Genomic DNA, 20,729 nt, shown 5'->3' on the forward strand with positions numbered 1-20,729 from the left:
AAGTATGTATGTATCTTTTTCCAGGACTCACCAAATTGAATTGAATTGAATCAAATGCTGGTGCCTTGAAGAGGGGCGTGTGCTTGGGCTTGGGCTTAGACTTGGACGCTCCGTTTTGCTCGTTCTTTGGGCTTGGCACAATGTCTTGCTGCTGTTTCTCTTCGACCCGCTGCCGATCTTTACTCCGCGACACGCCGTCTTGCAAGGCCCCTCCGTGGATGAGCAGAGAAATCGTCGATCCGCAGCAGCAGCAATCGCACAGCTAAAGAAGACCGACCAAGGGGAAGAAACTTACGTAGCCCCCAAAAACCACATAGTGAGTGAGACTGCCCTGTTTCTCTCTGGGTGCGCGTATGTGTCCGTTCAGGAGGAAGAATAAAGCCATTTTGATAAAAAGGCCTGCTCACCCCCCAGAACAACGCCTTGAATCCAGACCCTACATCCCTTCTATAAACGAATTTCACGATACGACTCGACTTGACTCGACTCGACTCTATACGATACCATAGCCTAGTACATTCTAGGCTCTCATCAGTGATAGCGATTGATTGATTGTGCACCCAAATAAACACACAAGGGCCCCCTTCTGCTCGTCCGTCCCAGCTGCAATCGACCGGACTAAGCCTCAGCCACCTGTACTACAGTTCCAAACTGTACCGTCCGCCCGTACCGTACCGTATCTGTCTGTCTACGTATACGACATACCGTGCGTAGCGTAGCCCTCCCTAGGTGGTCCCAGTGCCCAGTCCCGTTCAGACTCAGACAGGTCAAGACAAAACACAAGACACACCCCCCTCCCCCCGGACGGGCTTGTTTTCAAGGCTCCAGAGTTCAAGAGACTAGGCCCCTGGTCACTCTTCAATCCTTCTTAACCAGCACAGTCCCCCTTGAGGGCGAAGCATTCAAGCAAGAGCAAGCACAAAGCAGCAAAGCAATTACATTATTACCAAGGCGCCAGCACATCCCCATCCACTTGAAACGAACAAAAAAGGGCTTTAGCTTCTTTCTCTTCTTCTTATTCCTTGCCCTACCCCTTGCGGTACATCACTTCAGAAATTATCTATATTATACCTGCCCTATCTGCCCTCTCCAACCTCGTCTCCATCATCATGTCTGCCAGACCCTCAAGTCACCACTTTGGATCAACAAGCTCAACATCATCATCAACTTCTTCAGGCTCCGACTCAGACTCTTCCAGCTCAGGACACAGATACAGCATGGACTCAATCGCCCTCCCCATCGCCTCCGTCGAGATTCTTCGCTGCATGCGATGCGCTCGCTCAGTCGAGGCTACTTCCACCGACGACGTCAGCACCATGGGCATGGTTCGCATCGCACACAACCTCTACTACTGCGAACGCTGCGCAAAGATGGTCGGCTACAAATAAATGAATCAACCAACACACAACAACCAAAGGCCTGAACACGAGTAACACACGGAACTACTTTCAGCTTTTTTCCCCAGCTTTCTCGGTGGAGGGAAACAAATCACATTGCGACATGGACGGTTAATCCCCAACATCCAATGATTCGTCCAATCAACCAGCCAGCCAACACACAAAAACCACCTTTTCGGCGCAAAGGAAACATGATATTCGGCTCTTAACCCTCAGCGTGCCGCATGAATACATCCCCCTCCTGCCATCAGGGTCAGCCAGCCGTTTATTGCATTTGGCACACCCAATCAACACCACCAAGAGCAAAGCCATATATCGCCACAGAGCATAGTTGACCATCAACATCAACATGCGAGGACGACCTAAATTGGCACCCTCTTAACAACAACCGAAGCAAAAACCCACCTTCTCAGCACCTGCAAATCTCAGGAAACAATTCCGTCTTTTTGAGGTTCAGGGCATTCGAGTGATTGGATGCGGCATGTCCGGCGTCAATGTATGGGTACCCCGTCAGCTTCCGGATCAGCACTTGTCAGGCTCGGCTCAGCTCAGCCCAGCCCAGCCTGCAAGTGATCAACCCCTCCAAAAGAGAAAGACTGCATTCACTGCCTCAAGTGATGTCTTCTCAATTTCATGACCACCATTTTTTGTGTATTTGACGACCTTCATGTATGGAGTTTTCTTTGGGATGGGATATATATAACATTGTCACACTATAGGATTTTTCTTCTTCTTGTATACCCTCGGATACCCTGTTTCTTGCCGCCGGGCGCTTCGGATATTTTTGGGGTTATTTTGGATGCTTTACTTGTTCGCTTCTATTTAATCGTGGTAGATACACGCAAGACCACGGCCTGGTGCCTGGCATGGCTTTAGCTTCGTGGACAGGCTATTTTATCTATATACTTGTTTCAACAATCTATCAAAAATTACCATGTCTATCATACCATTGTGCCTCGTGCATTGTGCATTGTGCATTGTGTTCTCGCACCAATTTTATCTCTGTCTTGCATGTTGGTCATGTAGTTAGCTGGCAGTCATTGACGCCTGACCTCTCACAGCGTTTACAGGCTACAGCAATGGAACAGCCCTCGGCGCTACGTGCCTTCTCTCGCATTGCTAGCACGTATGTATTTACATCCGACCAGGGTCGGGAATACTGCCATTGGCTATTTCGTTCTCAAACCCTCTCCCCTCTCAGAACCAATTAGAGACTGTCCAAGAGGAATTTCAACTGCAGGCTCGATGTTGGCTGCCGAAGGGTCACATACCAGCCGCTGACGTCTTGGCTCCCCAACTTCTCCGTAATCATTTTCTTTTCAAGCGGGGGCTTTAATTGTGTATGTATGCAGCGTAGAGAGAGTGCTGCGTTCTCATGATCTGAGCCTGAGCCTGGCTTCGTCGATAGGAATGAGAGCGGGAGTTGGGAATGGAGACATGGCGGTCTCGCTTTGACTCATTTCACTTTGACTTTCACTTTAATCCGAGACTCTGAGACTCTGAGACTCTGAGACCTGTCCTTTTCCCTTTTCGCCTCCCCCTTTCTGCTCTTCTCCGCCTGTCACTCCAGGTTTTATCCCGGCTTTGGAAATTCTTCTCGGTTAGGGGTTTTCACTGAGCCCACTATTTCGGGTTACCTGCTTATTTCTGCAGATTCGGTGGAGTCAGCTGCAGCTGCATCTGCATTCTCTCCCTCTACTCCGTACTTCCCGCCTTGTTCTCTTTTGAGGCTATTCCCACTGTCCCACTCGTGGTGGTCTAGAGCCGTCTCGGAGATGCGTCGAGATTACGACGACGTGACATGGCATGGGTATGAGTGCCCCGAGAACAAGGCCAAGACTAATCGATCCAATGGTCTAGTGGTGCCGCACTCACATGCAGATTGGCTTGCGATCATTGCATAAACTCTATGTGATATCTACCTATGCCCGTGTGACGATGACACTTGAAACTCAATCAGTTCAGTCACGCTTGCACTTGCACTTGTGCTCGCCCAGGCAAATCGTAGCTGGAGATTTCAGCTGTCGACTGCACAGCTTAGGTTTTGGCCAGCCAACCATCAAAAGTCAATGTCAGTTCGCGTGCGGCACCTCAGATGCAAACAGTGGAGTCTTGAGTATGAGTGCCGTGGGCTATCCGTAAAAGGTACCAAGATAGCTCATAGCCTAACTGCAAGTTGCCCAGCACCGTTGTCACGCTTCTACAAGCCTTGCAAGCCAAGAGCGTAACTGTTATAGGCATTTCAGAACATCCCAGCCACACGATGCATGTGTGTGATCTAAAAAAGCACATAACCATGGAGGAGCTAATGTATGTACTGTACGACTCGTCGTCCTGCCGCACAACGCGCTTGTAGCAGATTGAGAGGAGCATCGACAGACGGAGTTTTTGACTTTGGAGCGGCAGTTGAGGGAGGGGATGCGTGCGTCTGCATATGTACAAAAGTGCTACGGTAGTCGACTGGAGTGGATTGGAATGTAACATTGGCTTGTGTATCCGTAGCTGCATCTGCCGTTATTCTTCAAATAGAGGAGATGCAGGTCTAGACTCCTCAAGACTCTGTTTAAGAACAGCCCGACTCCCCGCTCGCTCGCCATCCTCGGCTCCGTCAAAGGCAGCAGCGAAAAATAAAGGAAATAAGATGGCGGCGGTGGCTTGACGGGTCAAATGCCGCAAGGTTAACAGTCCGAGACTACGAATTGCTCGAAATGGCCATTTCTTGATTCCTCTGCGATTCAGGACCTCGCAGGTTCAAGATAGTGTCAGCTTTTCAAAGTCCCCGTGCCAAGCTTTATTTCCTGCTCGTGTGCCTTGCGTTTCCTTGCTCAACTTGCAGTCCAGGGTTTCAGTAACCCTTCTTGACCAAGCTCGAAATAGCACCTCATCGGCCCGCAGGGGTTGCAGTGAAGCCAGGGTAAGTTAGGTAGGCAGGTATTTTATGACATAGGTAGTTACAGAAATGGATGTGGAAGTGAGAAAAACATGTCCCAGCCCGCTGGTCTGTCACTCTATCTATCGTATCGCCCGCTTCAAAAGCTGACATGCAGCAATGATGAGGCTGTCATGTTGCTGGCTTCATTCTTTTTTCTTGGCATGAGACGTGAGACAGAAAATGAACCCCTTGTCTTGCCTTGCTAGCTTGCACTGGATCTCAAGTGGTGGAGGGAGCCGGGGAGTAGAATGCACTGAGTGTCACTTTGTCTTAGAAGACAGGCAATACGCAGAGACAGAATTGATCATTCCGACAAGGCTACAAGACAATCAACGTCGGAGTTGTTGTCATCCGTGATAGATAGTGAGACTTCACTCACCGGTCTAGATCCGACCCCCCGAACCTCATTCAAGGCGTTCGCTCGGCATGTCGTCCTTTTATAAAGCAGAAGCGGCATCGACGGATCTCAAGGTTATGGCAACAAACATCCCGAGGCCGATCCGTCCGAGGGAAATAACACTTTTGGTGAGGTGATCCCGTAGACTCTGAGCAGTTCCGTCTTAATGCCGATTAACCGTCTAATTATCGAACCCCCCATGCACAACAACGTCGTCGTGATGTTATCACCGTCCTCAATTCTCAGTCTTCTCGTGCAGCAAATGAGCGCTTTTTCTTTATTTAACCTGTCTTACACACCCCCGACAGCCTAGGTCCATACCGTACATACACATTCACCCGTCTAACCAGAAAACGGTTGCGCCCGTGAGCTATGCAGCCAGATGTCATAGGGTCCCCGCGCGCCAACTCCAACGTGAGTTAGCTTCACCTCGAGTGCCGCAAGGGATGACGTTTTCTCATGCGTCAAGGGTTTTCTTTGCTCCCTTTATCAACAAGCTCAGAGCGGTGACAGTGACAGGAGCCACACTGAAATGAAGAAGAAGAACCCCGAGAAAAGTGCTTAAGAAGGGGTAGAAGAGAAAAAAAAAACAGAAATGGGTCTCATGTACATTATTCTGGTGGAGAACTAAACGCACGGGAGATCATCACAAAAGATCAGATATTCTCCATTTGAGGCTCAAGAACCCCGAGATCCCAAACTCAAAAATAGTAAAAGCAAACACGTATTTAGAAACAGAACAGCAAGAACATGAATCAAAGGGGTTCTTTCTCCCTTCCGTGCAATTCCCTTGCACAAACGCGTACACACCATCAAAACATGCAACTTCCCGCAAAGACCCTTGCGAATGCCCTCACTCCAAAATGACCCACCCCCCCTTTCGTCATCCCGCCCTCTGACCTCATCGTGCAGGCCACCACGACACCGACGTTACGTTATCGAGCAGACTCAAAAACAGGGCGGTCTATAAAAAACAACACCGACATGGGTGCGTGACGTCGCCTGTGAGGGAAAAAACTGCTAAACGGTTTGCTTTTGCGGTATTTGACATGGGTTCTTTGGGCGAAACGGTCACCAAGCGGGAAAAGACTGAAGTGTGTGAGGATGATGTACATCAAGATCAGAAAACCCTTACGATGAGCGAAACGGTGAGCATGTGGTGTATGCGTAACACGACTTATTTTGAGCATTATAGGGCTGTCTCGTGCACCCAGCGGTCAACGGGCGAGCTTCTATGCTGCTTCTAAGAATATTCCATTTCTGATTACCGAGATCGTCTTCTCGATTACATACCCAGGTGCTTTCATGCATGCTCACACCAAGGCTATTCCAACGCCTTACTCCTGGTTCCTCCAGCCCATAATTACAAAGTTAGACATGCAAACCTCTTATATCCGAACATCATGTTTCCGTAACCTCACGACCGTAAAGCAATCAGCCCTCCATTCTAACATCCGTCTCCCTTCCGAGATTCTTCAGCAGAAAACTGCGCTTGAAGTACTCGTTGGGGTGGACAATGGTCTCGAGCTGTTGTTGTGTCATGACACCCTCATCCCTAGCCTTCTTGATCTCTTGCTTGTGCAGATGCTCAAATACACTGCGATCGCAATTAGGATATAGGTCATTCGAGGAATGGGCATAGACTTACCGATTGCACGCCATGTGGAACTTTTGCTTATCCTTATCCTCTTTAACGCCCTGAAGAACAGAGCGATCACTAACACCCATAGCTTGGACAAGTGCTGAGAGGTTCTCCATGTTGAAGTGTCGGTATGGGCATCCGTGGGCCTCACCGGGACCAGGGGGATGCTCCGTAAGGATCTTCTGACAACTGAATGGACTGTAACCACCTCCTCTTCGGTTGGAATCACCACCGACATCACCATAAACGTGACGAATATTATATCTGTATTCCTTGTTGAACTTGTCATCTGTGATCTTGTGGAAGCTCTTTCTCCAGAATACAAGGCACTCCTCCAAGTTGAGGCCAATACCCTTGAGAAAGAGCGAGTACTGTAGTCGACCATAGTGCTTGAGATGAGCGTCTCGACGGAGTGAACGGTGCAAGTGAGACATGCAGGCTGGGAAGTGTTGGGATAGGTTGTCGATGTTAGCAGCGCTGATCTCGGCACCAGGCACAGCGACTGTACTAGATATGTAGGATGCGTCGGGGGTGATGAAGTTCTTGGAAAGATGGTTGAGGATGGGTGTGAGTCGGTCATCCTCGTCAAGTCGAGGAAGGGCACGGGCAGTCAACTATACACTGTCAGTTCGGGCTTTCACATTATGCAACTAGTTGCTTTACCTCGAGTTGTCGCTCCAGTCGCGAGCTAAACTCCGAAACGACCATGCCGGCCTGTTCTCGGCCAGGCACAAACGCCTTTCCAGCCTTCAAGAAGACTCTTCGGCTCTCAATCAGCTCGGGAACTCGTTCCCAGTCTACCTTGAACCATGTATCGTCGTCATTCTCACTCTTTCGGTTACTGGCAAAGGCAGCCAGCTCTGCAGCATACTCCCTCCTATCCTCATCTGTTACGTCTTCGCACCAATCTAGGCCAAGAGTCTTGACAAAGGCAGACCGCTCGGCGAGATCGTCATCATTGAGTCGCAGGCGGAAAAGCATCGTCTCGACACGTGTAAATCGACGACGCAGATCTTCAGTAGACGAGAACGCAAGTCGGAGGATGAAATGGCTGTAGTGGTCTTTTTGGCGTTGCTCGAAGATCTTTTTGGAGCCTGAGCTGTTGGCCTCAAGGTGGAGGTGCTTCTTGAGGATGGGCTTCATGTGTGTTGCAGTCTCGGCAGGCGTCTTGTTGCGGAACGAGCATGCTTCGAGTTCAGCGAGAACTACCGAGTATTAGATACACCCATTACCACATTGTTCTGCGGCCTACCTCGAAGTCGGTCGATGGCCCATTGCTCAAACTGCTCGAGGGTGATATCCGCAGTGGGAGGATCTGTGTAAAAGTTGAGACGATGAGGATAGTCGAGATCTTTGTACGTAGGCGCAGCGAATTGCTTCTTGCGATGGTCGACAACATTTCGCCTCTTGGGGTCAATTCGGTTGAAGTCTTGCCGCAACATGGTTTCGTTGTCTGTTGAATATCTGTATCGATGGAGTAATTGGACAAGGAGTGGAATTGGTTAGGAAAAGGTGTAGAGAGGGAGACGCGACTTTACGCGTCTTGAGTCGCGGGGTGGAACGGGCAATTAAGGGCCTGCAGACCAATCAGAAGCGCGCGATGTGTTCCCCAGGTGATTTTGCGGCGCACGCCCACGATTTACTTGGCTCCATCCGTATCAGACAATGCAATACAGAAGGCTTTGTTCTTAAGTCCGAGAGTATTCAAATATTCAATCAATACTGGGTACAATAATTAGGACATTCAACGTCGTATTTAACGCGACAACAGAAGCGGTTTTGCACCCGAATTTTCTGTCACTGTGCACTTCAAGAGGTAACCCAATGACCTGAGTTGGAGTATGAAGTTATTCCAATTCCCCATCTTTCACAAGTGAAGTACTCATGCCTATCAACTACACGCATCATATCAATAAACCCTACACCCAGCCTGAGCCATGCCAGTCCAGCTCAGAAGCAGGCTTGGGGCATCAGCCCCCAAGACCTGTTGCTCTACAACTCCTTTCAGAGTTCCTTCAACAGTGTGTATGAGCCTCAACCAACCATTGTGTACTAGCGACTCATTCTTTCAGATCGCTATTGAGAACAATTCAGGCTCAGCTCTCCTATTCAAGCTGCCTCCTGAGGTTCTCACCATGATCTTCGACCAAGCGCCACAGGTTGACAAGGTCATGTTAGCCATGAGCTGCAAAAGTTTACTCGCCACTTCGCGGCTGTGCAGCCTTTCTGTACCTCTCCGTGAATCGCACATAGCCTCCTGGAATAGACCAGACTCTTCACCCACTGTAGCCTCATGCTCATGTTTGAACATGGGCGATTTACTCCGAAGGTTTCGGCCAAGGGACGCTCGTGGTCGACCAAGTCGGGCGTGGAGTTGGTGCCTGGACTGCTGTAGGTATCTCCCAACAAGACGAGGATGGTGGCAACGTCGAATGAGAAAAGAGCCTGCTGTAATATCTCAAGATGGGCTGTCAAATCGTGAGCCCAGTATTGATTGGTTCAGTCGTGGACTCAAACAGCAGTGCCCTATTTGTTACCTGAAAGACGTCCAATAGTTTCAACGATCCAGTTCAAAGACGGAGATGACACGGACAAGAATATACTCTTGGCGGCCATTTCTTATGATCCTTTAACTTTCATTTTTGAGAAAATAAACGAAATTAAAGACCTCCGAAATAGAAGTTACGTTCAAAGTTCCCACGCTTATGCATTGCTAATATAAACACTACAGCTGAAGCAGCCCAATTATCCATTGCAAGATACAACACCACAAGTATCTATATATCTCGAGATTATAGATAGATGCGCAAGAGTATAGATGGTCCTTTTTGTTTTGCTGCTGGTTGATGAGCTTGGGACGTTGGTACTGCAATAAGCCTGTATTGTTGTGCCGTATAATTCTAGGTACAATTTTATAACATGCACCTCTCTGCAGTGACATCTATCGCCATAGCGAGGCTCAGATAAGCTCTAATTGTCAACTATCCTTGTTAACCAAGATTGAGCTTTGTTAGAACTGTCTAGTAGATGCTTGTTGACGTAGGTATCTTAGCTTGATGCAAAACATGCTGCTCTTCAGGCCTCCACTGACAAAGAACCCTTTTTCTATCAATCTGTCTCCGTAATCAGTTAGATGGAGGCAGTGATTGCCAGATCTAGACCACTCGACCGAGGGCTGAGGTGGATGTCGGTCCCTGATGAATCATGAATGTGACGGGAGGGAGCAACGGCCGCTAGAGCGCCTCTCGCTCCCGAACAAGTGGAGATAGCCGGGCGCTTATGGGGCACGTACGTCTAACTTACAGGGTGGCTTTTCATTTCTGTAGGGCTGAAGAAGAGACGAAACCAACAAATGTAACATGAATGTCCAAAGACTTTCATGGTCAACGATAGTGATAATAAATGCGCATAGTTTATGTGAAATGGGGAATTGGACATGCCAAAAATGAGCCGATGGATCAGCATAAGACACCGGGGCCAAGATTCTCGCAAGGCATACTCACATCATCCATCCATTCATCCATGACTTGTGACTCTGGGTTCCCTGCGACATGGATGACTCGAGGAAACGGCCCCCACCCTAGGAACGGCATTTGACATGGATAACACATTAGCATACATGTAAGGTGAGATATCGCTAATAAATAAGTTTTAGGAGGGGCAAGCTAGGGGATGAAAGAAAACTCAGGACCTTGGTCCTAAGTAATGTAAAGATTTAGGTAATTTAGGATAAGTTTAAGATATTCTTTACTGAGTTTATTCTTAATACTCTATATCCAGGTCTCAGTTTTCTTACCGCGTTGAAGCCGCCGTCTTACCTTATGCCGTAGGTAGGGAGGGTACTGTCACACTCTCACTGGCCCTACGGGGCTGGGCTGAATGCAACGGACTGGAGTGATCCCTCAAGGCTGCCTCATTCAGCCTGTGCCGTGCCGCGCCGCGCTGCTGATGAGAGGGGATTAACAGGCAGGGTTCCGGCCTAAACATGTCAAACCTCGAACATTAATTAATTGCCTTGCTTTATTAATCCATTTCTACTCGCTCTGCTTCATCTTCGTCTTCATCTTTATCTTTAATGTGACGTCTTTCCTCATCACCTCTCTCATAAAACTCCATATGGGACCTCGCTCCGTTAACAATTACTCATTCACAACTGCCGCGTCAGCACCAAACCCGTTCCTCGGTCAGCCTTACCGCCGCAGAACGTAACCCGCCAGAAATGCTATGATGGCTACCTCGAGCGTCTTCTCGGCTCGGCGTCGCACGTCACCCGGTGACTCTGACGACACCGACATGAGCTTCCCTCGCTACGCACCCGGAAGACGTATTCCCAGCTCGGAGTGGGAGAAGATACGTCCAGTAATCACGAAGCTCTACCAGGAAGAGAAGCGCCCACTCAAAGAGGTCATGGAAGTCCTCGAGCGCGAACATGGCTTCACTGCAACGTGTGTAAAGCCCTTTGCCTCATACTTAAAGTCTTAGGTGTTGACTCTGTTTGCAGTGTCAAGATGTACAAGTCGAGGGTTTGGAAGTGGGGTCTTGATAAGAAGCTCAAGAGTGATGAGGTCCTCGCCATTCTTGTCTTGAGGACTGAACGTGAGGCGCAGGGAAAGATATCAGAGTTCACTATTCGTGGCCAGCCAGTCGATCTGGATAACATAAACAGATACATCCGACGGAATCCGGGCCTTGTTGCGCGCTTCAGAGCGGGTGTTGTGCCCAGCATCCAGACGACTCTCGAGGTCCAATGCCGAACACCGTCACCAACACCAAGTCATCACTCGTTACCAACACCGAAAGAGATTTCCAACGTTGAACAAGTTCTCAATCTATTCAGGGACTACTTCGATACCTCTTTCACCAACGGAGTATGGAACCATGAATATAACGGTGACTGTGTCAGCCTAAGGCCTGGCGACCGAAGCGTTGAACTGTTTGAACGTGTGGTCGCCAGCTTTGGTCTTGTCAACAGGTCCATGATGAGGAAAGACGAGATCTCAATAAGCACTCTCCTCACTCCAGCATTCGAGTCGCTCAAAGAGATAATCGCCTCTGAGAGCCCAGTTTTCGCTGTACGCACAGCTTTCCTCTTGTGGTATCTCCATCGCTTTCACAAGGAAGACCTTCTTCATATTGTCATGAACTACCTCGCAGGCTTAGTACCTATTGTACTGGGTCATGATCACCCGATGACACGAATCTGGAAGATTATTGGGTCTCAGGACTTCTCGGATCATTACGAGCTCTCCACACGACTCTACTCTTCTCTCGTACCGCTCTTTGAGGAGCGAATTGGATTCGCCAACTCCCTGACCACAATTTTATATTGCGACCACATCGACTGTCTTGTCCATCATGGTCAAACAGCAGAGTCGCTCAGTGTCGCTACACAATACAGAACACGGGCAGAAGCCACGCAATTACGACATCCTTGGCTCCGCGAACTTGCAATCTTACAAACAGGCATCATGTGTAATGCGAAAACAGCCGAGGGGAAAATCGAGGAGGCAATGCAGTGTCTTCAAACACTAAAAGATTGGGACCTGAACGAAGAGCAACAAGCCGGCATGAACACTCAACTAGGCAACTACGGCTATCAAATGGGCGACTTCTCCTTGGCAATTGACTGCTTCCGCGAAGCATCTCGCCTCATAACCGCCAGCCAGGGCGACGAGAGGATCCACCTCACATGTCTCGCAAACCTCGAGTCCGCACTGCGCAAAAGCGGAGAGGCTGACGAGGCAGCCCAGGTGCATGAGCTACGACTCACACGCTTATCAGACTTTGCCAAGGAGACTGGCACCTTTGCAAATCTGCCTGAATCCTGCGCTGCGGCCGCGAGTCCGGGGGATAGTTACAACTTGGGCGCTCAGCAAGTGTCTGATTGGCACTGGAGTGAGGATGGGCACGGTAGTGTGATGCCTACCTTGGGATTGACATGATGCCTGCAGCATCTGCTTACTGCATTGTGTTTCATGATACAGGGGGTTCTACATGATATGAGATGCGACTTTGTGTATATATATTGAGCGAGGATTTTGGGGGTTTAACGCATTTACGACTAAACACTTTATTACGGCCAGGACACTATTAGGTATGAATTCAAGAGACACAGAGTAAAATCTCTGCTCGCACTGAAATACAGATGATTGAAACAAGGATCGGCCTAGAAGACTGGCTGGTGGGCAACTTGGACGAAAGCGGTATCATTTTTCGAGGCCATGACTGGCGACCTCCCGGGGCTGTGTACGTTGAAGCGGGACCTTATCATGGATCTGCAAAGACTTTATCCATCTTATAAAAGCTTACTTTATTGTTTTTAACTTTGTCTCTTATGATGTTAACTAATCAAGTACAACGCGGCGTCGTGACGTTTGCATGGGGGATCAAGTCTCGCATTGCAACGAGGTAACAGCTTCAATTATATGGCCATTGATGACAGCCTGTCTTGGATAACAGACCCCTGCATTAGCGGCCGTTGAATATGTCTCTTGGGTGTGTTGTCGAGTTCGTTATGGCATATGCTTGTGAGTGTTGTGTTGCATACTCGCGGTCTTCTTGGGGATGCTTGACTAACGATGCAGGCAGGCAACTGCGCAATGGATTCAGAACTGGGATACCATGACGTTTTATCTGGTAACATACGGGTGTAACAAACAGCGATCTTTTTCCAGGCCATTGGCTCAGTGGCACCTAGACAGTAACGAGTCGAGGTGAAGTCCAGGCCCAATCAACAGTTCAACCACCATCCGGTGTGCTGCGACAATCATATTGACCAATGAAAACCTTATTTCTAAGCAACATCCGGTATGGTGTAGTGGCTAACATTTCGCGCTCTCACAACCTGAGAGATTCGTACCGCGGAGCCCAGGGTTCGATTCCCTGTACCGGAGTTCCTCTTTTGTACCTCCTAAAGTATGATACTATTCATTATTCTTTTTGCACCAGGCGAAAGTTAGATATTTATACGTGCAGTACAACATTGTCTAAGAAGGTATGTAGTGAGTATTAGTTTATGAAATACCGCCTAGCAAAAACAGTTCTGGGACACGGTATTCCGTCACTAGGATCTCACGATGAATACTGACGTGCCGTACGGGGCAACAAGTTCAATAAACTGATATGTAAGTAACAGCGTTCTCTGCCGACTGGACAAAGACCTATCCAAGAACGCCTTGAGCCTTCTCGGAAGGATGCCACGGTGTTTCATCGCCTGGTATAATTTGTCATTGGGATAGTGTGTACGGAGTAGAATTAGAGTGTCGCTGCAAGTAAGCCAATAATGTCAGCGGATGAACCATGTGGTCGAGGCAGAGGATCAGATCCAAGAGCAACGAATTTCGGAGGTGTGAAAGAAACTCAACCCGAAAAATGATGGATGTGTGCTCGGTGACACTAGTGGTCCGAAAGGATCTACGGCACGGCGCGGCATTCAAGTATGTTCGTTCATGATGCAATCAAAGGTCTCACTCGTTTGAGACGCGCTCCCTTGGGTGACATCCAAGGCGTTGTTGGCCGGAGTGCACCAAAGACTTGGCAAAGCAAACATTGCGTGGAGCTTACTCACGGTGAGTAAGGTGAGGGTAGTATTTCATGGACGCCGAAGGACCCTGAGGGTTTCGGCAGTCGAGAGACCGGAGGCCCGGAGCGGAGGGATCGGGCGATGACATAGAAGAGCGGTACGTGTGACGACTCATGAAGTTACAGTTATCGACGTCATGACAGAGCAAGAAGTGACAAGGGGGTGAGGGGACCAGTTTGCAATGGAATCAAGGGACGATCGCAGAAATGCGCAGGAATGGAGCGGGTGGACGATTATAGGGCTCTTAGTGGCCGCCTTGGTGGGCTCTCTGCAGCGGCAGTGGGATAGGGCGGCGTGGCAGCGGGGATTGAGAGTGGAGATAGTTGTAGAGCTTCAAGATAGAGAGTGACAGAGACCAGAGATAGGTAGGTAGTGTTGGTGAGAGTTTAATGCTTGTTTGATACCAGCGTCAATACAAGAGCAAAAGGATCCAATGCAAGTAATGCATAACCGACAGGTGGGTGATACACATAATATTGAAGCCGGGGTTTTTTGTCACCATCGTTACTGCGCGACCATCTGTGTTTCGCTTAAGTATATTGAATCCTGGCTCCCTCTCTCGGGATGCCACAAAGAGACTGCAAAAGTCGAAGAAATATGGGGGCAATGCATGCAGGTCTAACGAAGCAACTCAGCGCCAAACGTTACTTTGCAGATAAGCCCCTGTAAGTTAAGTGCAAAGTACTGAAGTGTACTGTATCAGCATCAAAAATGTTCTGTAATTTGCGGCTGCCCTCTCTGTGTCAGTGTGTCTCAACTGAGTCAATCAGTTCCCTATCAGATCTGACCTTGCTTCTTAGAAAAGTTAGATTTGTTTGGTAAACTTAATTGCCCAACTCTCCTGAATTACCGTAATTCATCACCTCGTATAGTCTTTGTTAATTAGTGGAAACAATCACAGAGTAAAAAGGATACGGGATAATTAATATTGAGGCTCGTGTTGTAGATGATATACTCGTGTAGTCTGTCAGCTGTCAACTCTTCCATGTGCTTGGGCATTCATTCGGCTTATTTGTTGGGTGGTGGTATCTAGGATATCGTAACGTTAATATCATCAACCTCCACACCAATTTCATGAATCATCCATTCATTCCCCATTCCAACACGGGCTGCAGTGTCCTTTTTGACCTTCTGTTTCCACCGGATCTTTTGTTTCTTATCTGCAATCAATCTGCATCTTTAATTGAGGGAAATCTTTGACCTTAGGACAAATCTTCTCCCCAGGAAATTACAAGTCCATGCACTCCCGGCTCGGCTCAGTGTGACCTCTAATTTCACCACGCCACCCAACAACATACCATATCCGTAAAAGTGACCGTATTGTAATATTTGACGTTCCTGCACGAGACCAATTGTCCTCGTTCCCCAGCTCTCAATTCCGTCTTGGCCACTGCTAATGCTACCGCTACAGTTACCGCTGCCACATACCTTATTAGTACTTTAGTTGGTAGCTGTAGCTCCCTGCACCTCATTGAAGGCGCGGTCACCTCAATTGACACCATCGCCTGCACAACATCAACGAGCGTCGACAACTCAGAAAACAAAGTTTACCTGGCCCCGATTTCAACGCAAACCTAACTTAATCCCGATCTCGAGCCCCTCCTCTCCCCTCGTCTCCGAGCAGAGCACATACATCCTACCTACCATCTAGCGATAAGGACTCCATCGCGTGCAGGTAACTTGAAGCGCTCAACGCTGCAGGGGTACCTAAAGCTACTATCGACTTATCACTGTGACGGCCCCAGTTTTCCTCACCCGCTGCCAAAGCTTTGAGCAGAACTCCCGCGGTGATAAACAAGGACAGTCAGTTCCTCTCAATGTGGTAGAACTCCTATCCATTCGTGAAGAAAGATCCAAGGAGAAGAGAAGCGGATTGCATTGGTCTAAGAGCGAGTCCAAACACAAACGGTCGAGAGAAGAGCAGAAAGACGACACAGCGAGACAAATTCAGACGGAAGGAGTCACAGAGACGGGACAAACGAGAGACAGGAAGGACCCGCTCCGATCCCCGGTCCCCAACTCTGGTGCTAACCTCGCACATCGCAACTGCACTTGTGCTAAGGTAGTGGAGGCTAGCTAGTCCTTGAAGCTAGTGGCAGTCACGCCCTCCAAGTGCGGTCCATGCCCCTCGGAGCGCAAAAAGACCCAAGACCTCGGATTAGTGGGCTAAAATAATCAGGTAAGGCAGCCATTAACATCTCCTAGCTCATCACAGGCATTGCCCGAATATTTCTGTCACCTATGATCAGCTCTTGTGTTTTCTGACATCCTTCCCTCCCTTAGGGAGCCTGTCTTTGCTTCTCACAGTTCAAAGGTCAAAAGTCAAAGGCCTGGCCTTTCATGCTACTGCTGCTGTATGTACTGTACTGTGCTGGACCCACGAACGATCAACCACCCAAATCTTGGCTGTTCACGTCGATCTTGACTCCTTTGACTTCTCCTCTTCTTTCTTTTCTGTTCTTCTCATTCCCTTGTTCTTGTTCTTGCTCTTGCTCTCGCTCTCGTTCTCGCTCTGTTTGAGCGACACTGTCGGCACATTCACCCTCACTCCTCTGAACGACGTTTCGAATCGCCTCTCATGTTCGCGTTATAGAAGAGCCTTTGGCCAATTTCTCCTCTTCCTTCCGCCGTTCTCCTCGTCCTTATAAACGAACCCTTTGGACTCCTTCGACTCGATCAACGCTCCCTCAACCAGCATCGCCAAGCCTATTCCTTAGCACCGTGCTCCCTTGACGCATTCGCATTCCCCCAGTGTTTCCCTTGCGCCAAGGTACGTTCCTAAGGCCTTCAAGATCTCATAATTGCATTGTCTCTGAATATCAACACTCGTCACCCCACCTGGATTTCGGAATACAGCGACTTAGCCAATTCCATTTTCGTACTCATATCATTCGCAGCAGGCTGACAGCCAATTCAACAGTCTTGCGATCTAAACAAACGACGATTACTCGACTTCCCCCATCCTTTTAATTCGCTAGACCTTAATCTGGTTCTAAGCGACTCCGACGACCCGACAGCGCGGAGCCATGAACAAGCCCCACGCCCCCCGAACTGCGACGGCCCTGCCCCTCGACGACCACCCTCAAGACACAGGAAACAACTCTTTCAGAGGTCGTGATACCTCCCTTCGCTCAACTTCTCGTCCCATACCAGTTCCTGCACATACACCCTCTCGTGCTGGGACCTCCCTTACACCAACTTCCCGTCGGCACGACCACGCCTACGCTACATTGTCCACCAGTCCCTTGTCGTCCTTCACGCTTCCTGATGTCTCTGTTACAACGCCGCCGCTTGCTCATTTCCGTGCGGATACAATAGCACCGACTTCCATACAAGAGGGCGAACTCCCGCAATCACAATCCAATACACTGTCCATTGGATCACCGGCTATTCCAAGACGCTCTGTCAGTCCTGTGGGTTCCTTGCGTATCTCAACTGACTTTGCTGCACGTCCCGTAACTCCAGACCGCCGTGAATCATTTAACAACAGCAACGGGAATGGCAGTGGTTCATCCCGTGGCTCGTTGACGCTGAACCACAGGGCTTCGTCCAACAGCCTTCATCCCATCTCCCGGACACCGAGTCTGAAAGCTGCCTTGACTAACAGTCTTGGTTCTGCTAGCGGCACAAGCAGTTTGGTACCTAGTCCTATTATTTCTGCTATGGGGGATATGACGCCTCTTCCAAGCCCGCTCATGTCGGGTGATTCCCCAGGGCCCTGGAAGAGGCTGAGCGCAGGATCTGCATCACCTCCCCAACAACGCCTCAAAAGCGTAGGAGAGGGCTCTGTTCTGGTTACGAGTACAGGTGAATCGATTGATGCAGCACTTTGCAATGGTGCCAAACGTAAAATCTATTCTACCCTCGAGCCTGGCGACCATGTTCATACAAAATCGCCTTCTAACCAACAGCCACGACAGCATACGCGAAACCGAAGCGTGAGCGAATACGTTCCTGATCCTATGGGTATCCCTAAGAGACAAATATCCGTATCAGCACGACCCAACGCTGAAGCTTCAGCACGGCCCCATGAACCACAGCTCCGAAGAGAGCTTAACCTTGCAGAATCGCGAGGACTTACCCCTTCGGTGGTCCAGCCACCAACTCCTCCACCAAGCGAGTCTTCGCGAGACTCTGCTGATGGTGCCGGCAAGCCCAAAGGACCCCAATTCGAATATTTCGAAGCAAACGGACGCAATGATAAGAAGCGTCGCCGATGGAGGGCAGTGCGAATGCTTGGCCAGGGAACCTTCAGTAGGGTCATGCTGGCTACAAGCCAGATTGAACCCGACGAAGACTCTCCCGAAGTTGACCATGGAAGGCTGACACCGAAACCGGAACAGAGTCTTGACCGTAAGACTTTGGTTGCCGTGAAGGTCTGCGAGCATGGTCCAAAAGGCGGCGCCAGTGAGGAACGTGTTGAGATGAGTCTAAAACGTGAACTCGAAATCATGCTTTCCATCCACCACCCCTCGCTTGTCGACCTAAAAGCTTGGAGCATTGAGCCTACTCGGGCCATCCTTGTCTTGAGCTATTGCCCTGGAGGTGATATGTTTGATATCGCGACCAGTCATCGTGGTGTGCTCAAGGAGCCTCTGCTAAGAAGAATATTTGCCGAAATGATTGGTGCGGTGAGCTATCTCCACGAAAGGAGAATTGTTCACCGAGATATCAAACTTGAGAATGTCCTCGTCAACCTCACCCCTTCTGAGCTTGCAGACCCATCCATCGACTGGGTTACCTACCCTTACTCAGTGGTAATTCTGAGTGACCTGGGCCTTTCAAGACGCATCGCCGATGACGAGAAACTGGAAACTCGATGTGGATCAGAAGACTACGCAGCTCCCGAGGTCATCATGGGACAACCTTACGATGGACGAGCTACCGATGCTTGGTCACTCGGTGTCCTTCTGTATGCTCTTCTTGAGGCTCGACTTCCCTTTGATCCTCATCCAGGTATGAGTGAAGCGCATCGCATGCGCAGTCGCACTAGCCACCGCATCGCGAGAGTCGAATGGAAATGGGTCGAATACTACGGCGATGACACCGATCACGATGGCGACGAAGCCAAGTTCAAACAAAAGGGTCTCCTCGGTGCTATGGAGATCACAGAAGGGTTGCTAAGGCGAGCCAGGGGTCGCTGGACCGTCGACAAGGTGGCCAAGACCCCCTGGGTTCAGGGCGCCATAAATGTCGAAGGCGGAATACGTTTCCGCGAAGAGAAGGACGGCGAGGAAGTTTCCTGACATTCACTTGTGCGACTCTAAAGTCACTGAAAGTATCTTGACTTCTTTCAACTTGGACCAGAGGTCTGTTCTCGAATATTGCCCATAACTAACTCGATGTTTTTGAACCATCGGGTGCGCTGCTGCCAACACTCCGGTAGCTCCCTTACAACTACATTACAATCTATTGCGCGCCCCTTCTACGAATCTTTATACGATTACATGACGGGACAAAGGGGCACATGGGTAACGGATTGATCAAATCAGGAAGAATGACGGAAGGTGTTGTTTCATGGGTATTAGTATGATGCGGTTCGGTTGTGTATTTATAGCATTTGTTTGTGTTTTGGCATTTGTGCTTTGGCTGTCTTGGGTTCGGTTCGGTTCGTTCTATCTTGACATCCTTTCTTGTCTTCTTATTCTTTGATTACCCCCCCGCTTTGTTTCTTCGTTTTTACATTAAACCATACCACTCGTAGGCTCTCAGGAGTAGAAAAAGGTTATACCAAAATGAATAGAAAGGTGTTTTTACTCTATTATGTTCTTGTGCCTAATGTGAAAAGCAACCACCTCAATTGTGAGAAACTCTGCAACGAGATAGTCTCTACTTGTTCCTACAGGGATTCAACTACTCAAACTGTGTCTAGAATGACATACACTTTGGTAACAGTGGCTTTGCTTTCATGAGGCATTGAGTATGGTGGTGCTTTCCAACGTACGACTTGTGGCAGTTGCTGCGTGAATCCCCCTCTCGTTGAATGTTGTGTGCTTGCTCTGTTGCGCCGTAATAACGGTTGTCACATTGAAAAGTCATTTGTCGTATTCTTATCAGCATCGCCTGATTCCACCGACTTCATTCTGTGCAAGAATGCCTTTATAAGGTATACGAACAATAGCATTCTATTATCTTCCCCATTATGGAAAAAGAACAAGAGCTTCTGAAAACGGCCGGTTGACTTGTCTTCCCCATACTCAAAAATGCTGTATCGATCCCCTCATCTAGGTCTATCATGTTCGTTTATTTTGTTCACCTGCTACTCTTCATCCAAGGGGGCTGGATCTGACAACTGTCGACGTTGATAGAGTTACCGGCCCGTTTATTGTTTCTTGCAGAGGTTAATTAATCTGACTCAAGGCTTGACTGCATTGCACATCACATCTCAGGTCGTAATGCCACTAATGGCTTTGAGTTAACGCCTTGGATTCCAGCAACAAAATATGCTTATATTGACGTCCAACTCAGGTTCGGGTGGTTGTTTCCCCTCGTTGATGACTGACCAGTCGCTTAACACGAGGTCACATTTGTCTTATCAGCTAAGAGATCTGCAAGGCCTGGCCTGGCCATTGATCTGGCAGTCTGGCTATTTTTATCTGCTGGGGACAACCAACAACGAACCATGAAGTCATGAGTCGACTCAATCTGCTAGGAGTCGTCCAATGAACGCACAGTTCAATATCAGCACAAGAACTCAGCTCCCCCTTGCTACCTTGAATTTCCCCCTTATCATCGTCCTTTGGAAGGAAGGAAGAAAAGAAGGACGGATGGAACACGTA

At 49.0% G+C, this 20,729-nt stretch overlaps 4 protein-coding genes across 4 annotated transcripts; 3 read left to right on the forward strand and 1 right to left on the reverse strand.

Annotated features, from left to right (window-relative positions):
* Positions 1 to 1,109: 1,109 nt before the first annotated feature.
* FSUBG_11871 (uncharacterized protein) lies at positions 1,110 to 1,388 on the forward strand (the record flags this gene model as incomplete). Its single annotated transcript, XM_036676600.1, has 1 exon — positions 1,110 to 1,388. One exon carries the CDS (start codon positions 1,110 to 1,112, stop codon positions 1,386 to 1,388), a length of 279 nt encoding a protein of 92 aa, XP_036532652.1.
* A 4,772-nt stretch (positions 1,389 to 6,160) lies between these two features.
* Positions 6,161 to 7,810, reverse strand: FSUBG_11872 (DNA primase large subunit; the record flags this gene model as incomplete). The annotated part of the gene is made up of 4 exons (XM_036676601.1): positions 6,161 to 6,323; positions 6,375 to 6,982; positions 7,032 to 7,573; positions 7,621 to 7,810. The coding sequence occupies 4 exons, from the start codon at positions 7,808 to 7,810 to the stop codon at positions 6,161 to 6,163; spliced, it is 1,503 nt and encodes a 500-aa protein (XP_036532653.1).
* Positions 7,811 to 10,595: 2,785 nt separating this feature from the next.
* On the forward strand, positions 10,596 to 12,310 carry FSUBG_11873 (uncharacterized protein; the record flags this gene model as incomplete). Its single annotated transcript, XM_036676602.1, has 2 exons — positions 10,596 to 10,813; positions 10,870 to 12,310. 2 exons carry the CDS (start codon positions 10,596 to 10,598, stop codon positions 12,308 to 12,310), a joined length of 1,659 nt encoding a protein of 552 aa, XP_036532654.1.
* A 4,666-nt stretch (positions 12,311 to 16,976) lies between these two features.
* On the forward strand, positions 16,977 to 19,196 carry FSUBG_11874 (CAMK kinase; the record flags this gene model as incomplete). Its single annotated transcript, XM_036676603.1, has 1 exon — positions 16,977 to 19,196. One exon carries the CDS (start codon positions 16,977 to 16,979, stop codon positions 19,194 to 19,196), a length of 2,220 nt encoding a protein of 739 aa, XP_036532655.1.
* Between the last annotated feature and the right edge of the window lie 1,533 nt (positions 19,197 to 20,729).

This window comes from Fusarium subglutinans (assembly GCF_013396075.1).
Source record: "Fusarium subglutinans strain NRRL 66333 chromosome Unknown NRRL66333_c0000238, whole genome shotgun sequence".
Lineage (NCBI taxonomy): Eukaryota > Fungi > Ascomycota > Sordariomycetes > Hypocreales > Nectriaceae > Fusarium > Fusarium subglutinans.